Here is a 10348-nt window from a genome sequence, read left to right on the forward strand (position 1 = left end):
CAAAGCTTTTGGCAGAACGTTTAAAGCGTGTCTTGCCTTCGCTAATATCCACATACCAATCAAATTTCCTAAAAAGTTTGATACTTCATGATAGTTGGGAATGAAATTGTTCACTCTTTGGTGCAGGCAGGTAAGCCTTTCTTCTTATTGAAACTTGACATTTTTAAAGCGTTTGGCATGGTTAGTTGGGAATTTCTTCATTAATGCTTGAAGGATTTGGCTCTTCCAAGCATTTTCATTAATTGGACTATGGAGTTTTCACAACTCAAATGATAGTCCCGGTTAATGGAGTGTGGGGTCATTATTGTAATATGAGGCGGGGCCTTCGACAGGGCTGCCTTTATCACTTCTCTTCAACATTGTAGGTGAGGCCCTCAATGCAACTTTCAAGAAGGCTATGATTATTGGGTTAATTGATCAGATTCCTATTGCTAATCTTGGGAATTTGTTGATTCTCCAATATGCAATGATATAGTTCTTTTTGGTCCCGCAAACCCTGCTCAAATGGCAAGAAATTGATTGCTTTTGAATCTGTATCAAGTCTCAAAATCAGCAAAAATATGTGCAAGCTCATAGTATTTAGTTTACCTCATCGCCAAGTGCGCCTTGCTGAAAGGTTTTTTGACTGCAGCCAATCGTCCCTTCCACTTGACTTTCTGGGTTTAAAAGTACTTCAAAAACATCCTTCGCAGAATTTGTGGGTGGCCATTGAAGAAAAAAATCGCTCTACAATTGATTCTTGGCATGGGCTTTATCTCTCCAAGCCGGCCAAGGCTACGCTAATCTGCTACATCCTAAACAACTTAAAGCAACATCATATTTCTTTATTTCATATACCCAAAAAAAATTGAATCATTAAACAAGGTTCTTTCTAATTTTTTGTGGAGGAAGAAAAGGACCTACAAGGTTCTTGTGAATTGGAATGTGGGTAACAAAGGCTTCTGCTGCCTGGGCCAAGGTTGTCAGACCAGAAACCAAAAGCAAAAAATGATACAGGAAGCGGAAGTAAGCGATGCATTTTAAAACGTATAGAAAGCAGGAAGCCAAGAATAAAAAAAATCAATATAAGAATTGAAAGAAACGAAAACAAAAACTAAAATAAAAGTGACTTCTTAAGTTTCATGATTTTTTAGTGCAAGAATTAATTTTTTAATAAAATCTAAACATGATGATTGCCATTTAAAAAAAAAAACACATGAAAGTAAGTGAGAAGCATGAAATAAACTACATGAAAAATAAAAGTGAGAAAACATACAAAGAGAATATATGAAGCATGAGGAAAAGCATAGAAGAAGCATGGGAGAATCGAGATTCCCATCAAGCTTTCATAACTCGTGTCTGGGCATTATAAGGCATTTTCAGTTTAATATTGTGCTCGTTTGACATTGGTGGTGGCCATTGGAGTGTGAAGATTTTTCTGGGCTGTCTTCTTGAAACACAAATACAAGCTCCTTGGACCACCATCCCAATGGCTGACAAATTCTTCTTGGAAAAAAGCCTCCCTCGTTTAGAAGGCAATTGCTAAAGCATTTAGCATTTTTTCATGTCACCTGATTGAGGCGAAAGGTATCAGACCCCTTAAATAGTCTCTCACGAATGATGGAGAATTCTCAGTCGCCTCTTGCTACCTGACTGGATTGGAGGTGGGCATGAATTGCTTTTCCAAAGGCATTATTTGGGGGGTAGGGCCTTCACCCCACGCTCGGTTCTTGGCCTGACTTCTCATAACGAGGCGTGTCAATACTTTAGACAGTTTTAAAAAATGGGGTATTCATATTGTTAATAGATGCTGTTTATGTGAACAGGATTTGGAATCAGCCGTGCACCTGTTCTGGTTCTGCACTTTCATCCAATCCTTCTTCAAACCAGCCTGGCCGAGCCTTACCATGCAGTTAAACTCAGTCTTGCTTCAGGACACTGATCTTTGGTCCTCCTCCTGTGAAATTCTCTAGGAAATGGCATTGGGCCTGAAAGTACTTGCTCGTTTCTGTGGTGGCAGATTTGATTTGGAAGGAGTAAAATGGTAGACTTTAATGACAAAAAAATTGATGTTCTAACTGTGCTCTATGCTATTTAGTCTGATATATATCATTCTCCTCAAGCGGTTTAGCCTAAGGATGATATTTCTTAATTGGAGTGCAGGTCCTTTCGTCTATGCTGCTCTCTAAAAAATTTATTTGATTCTAAAAAGAAGAAGAAGAAGAATCGGTTGTCGTTTCTTGCAGGGGATAAATCATAAAACAGACACTCTATGGGATACTGTTGTTGGGGGTCCATCGAACGGCCCATATTATACTCTCATGCAACATTGCATGAGCGCATTTCTCTTCTTAACATATCCCAGCCTCGTCGTTCATATTCACACGCGGGCAGTAGGTCGCACGTGCACACCTCCCAAACCTATAAATGGGTGCTGGGCCTTGGTTATCTATTTTCGTTCTCGCGCGGGAGAAGCAAAACCCTATCCTCTCTCGAACAGAAGGGGAAGACGAAGATGAGGGTTTTCTCTAGCGCCATTGCTACTATTCCCCCTCCACCTCGACCCCTCCGATCTCTGAGGGATCGGCGTTCCGTTCGTTGCTTCTCTCCTGCAACTCTTCTTCCCGATCATCCTTTTGCTCCTGAGGTAAGCCCTAAACGGTAATTCTAATGTGATCTTTTTATACCGCTGAGAGTCGACGTCTAAAACCCTAGATAATGATTTCTGGAACAACATCTTTAAGTTTTAAGGCCTAGAACGCTAAATTCTGACGATCTCTGAGCGACGGAAATGCAATCTCTAAATCCTGTGAACCTAGAGAGGAATCCGTATATCTTAATCGCTAATGTCGTATTTCTCCAGTCTAAATGTGTTTTGATTGCTAAATCCCTATATCTGGCAGGAGCAGTTAGTGCACACGTCACCTTGTGTTGGGACGTTGCAAGTTCGAGTCCCAATGGTATAGTTGTATAACTGGTAGGGGTCTGCCTAATCCCAGCTTTCTCTGTCGAAGAGAAAAATGTGATTTGAAGGCTTCGTTAACCCTATATTGATGATGGATGGCGTTTATCTAGAGTTCATTCTAAATTCTAGATTCGCATCTCATAATTGATATGACTTAGTCCATTAATTTGTAAACATCGCAATGTTGAGCCTCATTCTATAAAACTTTGGATCCTAATGCCCGAATATTGCGATTTGAGCCCGAACAACTAAAATTCGTGGCCAAAATTGATGGTTCTAAATGTAGAATTGAAACATATATTGTAATTCTTTCGTACCTAGGCATCTAGGTCATGAACCATAAATTTATAACTAAATGCTGCATTATGTCATAGCTGGTGGTTCTTTTTATTTGGACAAATCCAGGTTGCAGAAGCAGCGGATGCTCTGTATGCAGAGTTCAGAATGGTGGATAACTTGGTAGCTCATAACACTAGCCGCGTTCTTAAGGCATACCAAAAAGCCAGGGTTGGATCTCATGTAAGTTTGACTGCAAACGATCGAATGTTGTGTTTTCAGCCAACTGTATAATTTCCTACAAATGGGATTTCTGTTCTATTTCATTTCTCTGTTTTCTTCTGACTTACAGAATTAGTGAACTTTCCATTTTTTTTTCTTTCAAGTTCCAAAACTGAAATTTTGGTGTGAGAAGTAATTAGCTTGTGAACGGTTTCAGCAATTGGCCTGCTACTTGGCAATGCAGTCAAGATGTAATTGAACAGATCCTTCATATTGTTTTTCCTCTAACATTTTGTTGATTCATGGATAATGTGGCTGGATCTTAGTAGCATATCTATAGGATTTTCTAACAAAAATGGAAGAAAGGAAAATATTGTGTGGGCAACTGGTTAAAAGAGGAACGGAAAATAGAGCAGGAACATGAAGAATAGAAAATGGAGTATAAAAGAAAGAATGTTAAAACACAGGAGGATGAATGGACAACATTAGCAGGCTTGGGGTTCTATATGCTCAAGCAATTAGGAGTTCCATACTAGTGGCCCACTTGATTCTTGGAAAATATATCACATTACTTTCATTGATTATAGTTAAAAAAAATCAGTTGTTTGTTATCATTTCAATTCCCTGAGTGGTATGAAGATTTTAGGGAATGGAGTAGGGAAATGCATGTCAAATGTACATATAATGGTGTCCGATTATTGGAAATAGAATTTAAAAAAAAAAATAGAAGTATCTTCAAATTGAAATTGTTGTGATGGTATTGTGATATGTTTGTGACTTTGTGTTATTTTCCAAAATATTCAGATTTTTAATTTTTAATTGTTTATTGTTATTTAAGTTTTAGAAACACCAAAATTTTCTAAAGAAGTACTTTTTCTTAAATTATCCAAGAAAAGCTCTCCTTGTTCTGACGGTGCATAGTTGGCACCTATGTAACAGGGATTCGGCTAGCAGGTGCCGCACCCGGGTCGACGCGACTCCACGCGGGTGCGGTCAACCCGACCCTGGGTGCGTTGACCGCACCTAGGGTCATTTCGGTCCATTTTTTTTGGATTTTTTTTTTTTTAAATTGCCCTATGAAAAGGGTGGGGGTGTTGCGCAGCCGCTGGAGTGTTGGGGTAACCAACCCCCACTCCCCACGATCCCCCACTACCCCCATCTCCCTTCTGTTTCGCCTCTCTCTTACGCACTCTTCTAAAGCCCCAATTTTCTTCCTCTCCCACTCGTTACCTGTCTCTCTCACTCGTTATCTTCCTTCCCCTACTTCTCTCCCTCTCGTTTTCCTTTCTTTCTCACACCATTTGGTGAAAAGGCACACGGCTCATACGAGCACGATGGCGAGGGGACTCCTTTGGATTCACGGTAGCCGAAAGAGGGAATCAGAAAGAAATCGGGAATCCGCAATTCACATGTAGGGTTTACTACGATTGTTGTGGGTGTATTTTGTTTCAAGTTTGCAATGGGTTGTAACACACCCCAAATATAAAGGATTTTGAAAGAAAAAAATAGGGGTTTTAATGGCTGACGAAAATCCCAAATCGGCAGATTTAGGGGTTTCGGTTGCTTTGAACCCCAAATCAAAAGAGGAGTTTTAAGGGCTGCCGTAAACCCCAAATCGGCTGATTTGGGGATTTTGGCTGCTATGGACCCAAAAAAAAAAACTCGAAGATTGAAATCACGGACTGAGTACTGGCAACAAAACGTTTTTTTATTCTTGTATGAAATCCATGAATAGAAGTTTGCGATTTAGTTATCCTAAATTAAAATTGAAAAAATGTTTGCGATTTGCCTCAACTAATCGGTGTTCTCTTTTGTATCTCAAAGTATAGTTGTGTATGACTGCGGGTTTGCATTTTTATCCATGGTCGAAAATCTGTCTGCAACACCTGCATTACAGCAAAGGATATGTTTTATTAGTTGTTCTCACTTGCTTAGTTCTTATCCCATCGTAACTGTGTAATGAATGGTGTTGTACATTTGGATGCAAGTAGGAGTTATATTGGTCGAGATAGTATGAGATTTTATGCTACCTAAAATGTGATGAACATGAAATGTCGAGGAGTTATCTTTTGAAGTATTAAAACATATGTTGTGATTTGCAATATAGATTGTAACTGATCACACCCCTAATTATTAGAAGGGAAATCTATGCATGTTTATGGATATTCTATAACATAGGGAATTTGTAGGTATTTTTGGCACACGTGGGTCCAGGGGTGTTGCATATTTAATCCCTGTATAACTTATTTTCTTAGATACACTATGGTACTGTGCTATGCTTTACTGGATATTGGTTTTTCCAGATGATTATACCGTGATGGTAACATTCACACCAGAAATCGTGAAATATGTTGTTTGTTCATGTACATTTTTTTTATAGAAAACTATAGTTCTAATTGAATTTGAACATATTGAGTAGTGGATTATATATATATATATATATATATATATATATATATTTATTTATTTATTTATTTATTTTATTTTACATTTTTGCCCCTGCCGCACCCCCGCACCCGGGTTTTTTGGAAGTGCCGAATCCCCGCACCCGCACCCATGTGACATAGGTTGGCACAAAGCCGTTAAATGGTTATTCCTCATTTATATGATGTTTTTAATACATGGTAATACATCATAGCAATAAATTACTTGTCTGTGGATAGCATTTTGCTGGGTGTACGGGTTATGGCCATGATGAAGCTGGAGGCCGTGAAGCACTGGACAAAGCTTTTGCAGAAATTTTTGGTGCAGAGTCAGCAATAGTTCGCTCTCAGGTTTTTAAGATATAGCAAATTGTTTTTTTTATTGGCACATACCTACCAAGATATGCATGTTAATATGTTTTGGACTTCTGTGCTGCAGTTTTTCTCTGGCACTCATGCTATAACTTGTGCACTGTTTTCTGCTCTAAGACCTGGGGATGAAGTAAGTGACATAACAATACAGCCTTGTTAATTCATCTATTATTTCTCCTTTAATATTAGGGCAATTTGAGCATGTTAGTGGAAGGGCTTCTTTGATCAGTCTTGTTCTATGTGAAGGCTCTGGTTGGCTTGACATGGTGATCAGCTTCTAGCAGTTGCAGGTGCCCCTTATGATACATTAGAGGAAGTTATTGGAATCAGAAATTTTGAAGGGCTTGGGTCTCTGAAGGATTTTGGAGTTGCCTATCGAGAAGTTCCTGTTAGTAATTTGACTTTATCATTAAATACTTGTTGAAATTTTCATCATTATGTGTTACTTTTCTTGATGCTATGTAATGGTTCAGCTTGGAGAGGATGGTGGTGTTGATTGGGATGCACTCAAATTATCGTTGAGACCAGAAACAAAATGTGCCTTCATACAGAGGTCATGCGGCTATACATGGCGACGTAGTTTGAGCATCCAGGAGATCCAGCAGGCTATAAAGATTATCAAGGTGCGTCTTGAAATTTTAGTATGAAGTTCAACCAAGCTAATTCTTGTTGTTTCTCATTTTATTCTTTTTTTCTTCCATTGTTATCGCCAATGAATAGTTGTATGTGAGACCAATTTAAAGACCATAGTCAAAAGTGTTCACATTATATGCAGCGGTACTGCATGATGCAGCGTCACTGGCAGCCACCCATCTTGGCATGGATGAGATGGATGTGGTCTCCATCTCGAGAAATGTTGAGATGGGTGGCTGTCCCGCTGCATAAAAATTGCCTTCCAGTAAAAATTCATGGAAGCACAGTTAGTAACTGAGGCCATTCTAAAGACAATAGTAAAATTTCATTGAAGCACAGTTAGTGAGACCATTCTAAATGCACAAAACATGTTAAGAGGCTTGCATCTTCTAATTTGCTCAATCTATCATGCATTAATTTTGTTAGACTTCCTTTTACATAAATAAATGCAGAAGCAGAATCCTAACTGCATGGTCATGGTGGACAATTGTTATGGTGAATTTGTGGATAACTCGGAGCCTCCGATGGTGGTATGTGCCAAACTATCTGGATCTATCACTTGTTATTAGCATCTATTTATACAAGAAATGATCAAATAGATGTTTTGTTTCATAGGGTGCAGATTTAATTGCCGGGAGTTTGATAAAGAATCCTGGTGGCACAGTTGCACCATGCGGTGGATATGTTGCAGGTCAAAAGAAATGGGTGGAAGCTTCTGCTGCTCGTCTTTCTGCACCAGGATTAGGTGTAGATTGTGGGTCGACACCTGGTGATATCATGCGAGCACTCTTTCAAGGGTTGTTTCTTGCACCACAGATGGTTGGAGAAGCAATTAAGGTATGATTTATTCATTTTAAGAAGGAAAGAGTTTTGTCTGTTGTGATTTTCATTATGAAAATAGGGTTCTTTTTCTCTTTACTCAGGGAAGCCTCCTCATTGCGGAGGTCATGGCGTCCAAGGGTTACAAGGTTCAACCACTTCCTCGAGTTCTTCGACATGATACAGTACAGGTGCTTACCATTTTGTTCTGATTTTGAAAAAGTAAATTTCTTTTTTTTGCTTTTACTGTACCATGTCATCCAAAATGCTTAATTCAATTGGGTTCTTTGTTTGGTTGCTGATCCTCATTTTGATCAAACTTTAGTAGATCTTTTGATTTTTCCTAGGATTTGGAAGACCCAGTTATAGGAAAAAAGGAATCCGCTTCAATAATTTTCCTTTTATTAGTCTGAAAACTTAGACATATGGGTCAAAGAAACATTGATGGGTCTCTTTGATTCTCTTTGATGATATGAAACCTGATTTAAATATCGGATCAAATTGAAGATCTCAAAAATCAATTTAATTGTACTTCTTTTCCATTCTATGCTTTTTTCTGTTGGTGAGATATTATTTTTCAAGAGCTTAGGCATGATGCCAAGAACTGGAGCCCAATCTCGAAATGAATTGTGAACTCTTGGTAACAGGCTACATGCACGAGATCAATTAAGAATAGATGACAAGAAAATATCTATGCTATCTTGATTGGGTAGTTTCTTACTGTTACTAAAACATTGTTGATTCCTAATGAATAATCTGTTCTCAGGCAGTGCAAATGGGGAGCCAGGAACGACTCTTAGCATTTTGTGATGCTGTTCAAAGAAGCTGTCCAGTAGGTTCATATGTCAAACCCATCTCTGGTTCAACTCCTGGCTATGCATCTGAGGTTGGTCACTTTGTTTATGGGTGATGGTCCTGAACCATTTTAACCTTATCAAAGGATCACGATTCACATAGGTCATTTGGAATACATATGCAACATTCCTTGTGTCTATATGGATGATGAAGATATCACAATATGCTTATCGATGATAGCTAGTAATATGACGAGAAATCGACCTTTATCGTGAATCAGGTGGTTTTTGCACATGGCACATTTGTTGATGGCAGCACAAGTGAGCTCTCATGTGATGGGCCATTGAGGGAGCCGTTTGCCGTCTTTTGTCAGGTAACGTTTTGCCATCTATTCTCAGTAACCTTTCAATGTTGACATCGTTCTGTACATGCATGGAAGTCCCTAATCTGTGTTGCCTGGATGTCTACCACAGGGAGGCACTCATTGGACTCAGTGGGCGCTTGTTCTGGGCGAAGTTTTGAGGTCCTTGTAGAGTTACCCTGCACCCTGCATGCTCGGTATGGAGGTTAAGAAAATATGTAACATAAACAATTTGAATATGCAATATTTGTCTGCAGATTTATCGTGGATGGGGCACTTAAGGCAGGGTGGCCGTGTCCTCATCCGGGGTTTTACCTCGCAGAGGGCAGGCCCATTAAGTGACCTGGTCCTCGGTGAGGGTTTCCTCGTCAAAAAAAAAAAGTATAAGCAATATTAACATGTTCATCGATTGTTTGAAATCCGAGAACACTTAGATGTCTAAAACTATTAGATTTCAACAATTGGCTTTTCATATTCTCAAATCTTCTTTAGAGACATTAAATGAATTCTTAAGAAATGAAATTTATGTCCAATAGATGACATTTTTGGTTTGTGGAATTCCGCTGTTTATTTTGTGATGAGGATGACATTTTTTCATTTAGATAAGAACTCCCTTTCTTCATTTTGAATGCATATGCCAAGTGCCATGGGCTGGAAAACAAAAATTTCTCGTCAGTTTAAGATGTATACAAGCTGCCTGTATGCCCATGAACTGTAAAGGTCTACAAGCCAACTTTCCCACCTATCAATTCAAACTCCTCCCTAAGTTTGGACCCATTATCAGGCTTACACCTGACTATCCCCCCTTTTTTTTAGTGGGTTATTTTATAGATAGAAAAGGCAAACTATTTGCTTTAAAGCTGCGTGGTCCCATAGCGGCCTTTAGATAAAGAATTAGAAGCTAAATGTCATGGCATCTAAAAAACTCCATCATGAAAAGCCATTTCAAAAATTGAATGTAGATGGATGTGGGGAAAAAATTTTCTTTTAATCCTTTGCCAATGAGATGTAAGGAAAGGAAAGTAAACCACATGGATGGGAGACGAAACCTACATCCATAGGTATCTAAATCACAAAGAAAATAAAATAAAATGTTTAATATGCAAGGACCATTTTATAATTAAATAAAGAGTTAGAAGCTAGATGTCATAACATCTAAAAGACTCCATTGTGAGAGAGCCATCTAAAAAAATGAATGTAGATGGACGTAAAAAAAAATTCTTTGTCATTGGGGAACGAGACAAAAGTTAAGAAAAACCACATGGGAGGAAACCAACATCCATAGGTATCTAAATAACAAAGAAAATAAAAAAGAATTTTAATATAGAGGAAGGGTCGTTTTATAATAATAAGATAAGGCATTAGATGCTAGATTTCACGACACCTAGAAGACTCCATTATTAGAGAGCCACCTCAACGATTGAACTTAGATGGAAGAGAAAAATTTTTAATCCTTGTTCAATGAGACACCAGGAAGGGGAACCACATGGGAGAGGAATTTCA

The 10348-nt window shown here is 38.6% G+C and overlaps 1 protein-coding gene across 1 annotated transcript; it reads left to right on the top strand.

Annotated features, from left to right (window-relative positions):
• The first annotated feature begins 2441 nt into the window (after window positions 1–2441).
• LOC149844570 (uncharacterized) lies at window positions 2442–9380 on the top strand. The gene is made up of 12 exons (XM_089997251.1): window positions 2442–2626; window positions 3350–3463; window positions 6106–6216; window positions 6305–6367; window positions 6512–6625; window positions 6711–6860; window positions 7323–7400; window positions 7486–7707; window positions 7794–7880; window positions 8456–8575; window positions 8765–8857; window positions 8958–9380. The coding sequence occupies exons 1-12, from the start codon at window positions 2495–2497 to the stop codon at window positions 9015–9017; spliced, it is 1344 nt and encodes a 447-aa protein (XP_089853377.1). The 5' UTR covers window positions 2442–2494; the 3' UTR covers window positions 9018–9380.
• Window positions 9381–10348: the final 968 nt, after the last annotated feature.

The sequence above is a fragment of the Nuphar pumila genome, chromosome 2 (assembly GCF_984573655.1).
Source record: "Nuphar pumila chromosome 2, dmNupPumi1.hap1.1, whole genome shotgun sequence".
In the NCBI taxonomy this organism is placed as follows: Eukaryota; Viridiplantae; Streptophyta; class Magnoliopsida; order Nymphaeales; family Nymphaeaceae; genus Nuphar; species Nuphar pumila.

Coding starts and splice junctions, on each gene's coding strand:
- LOC149844570 (XM_089997251.1), top strand. CDS start 2,495: ATGAGGGTTTTCTCTAGCGCCATTGCTACTATTCCCCCTCCACCTCGA. Junction 6,217..6,304: donor CAGCAATAGTTCGCTCTCAG/GTTTTTAAGATA, acceptor TCTGTGCTGCAG/TTTTTCTCTGGCACTCATGC. Junction 6,626..6,710: donor TTGCCTATCGAGAAGTTCCT/GTTAGTAATTTG, acceptor GTAATGGTTCAG/CTTGGAGAGGATGGTGGTGT.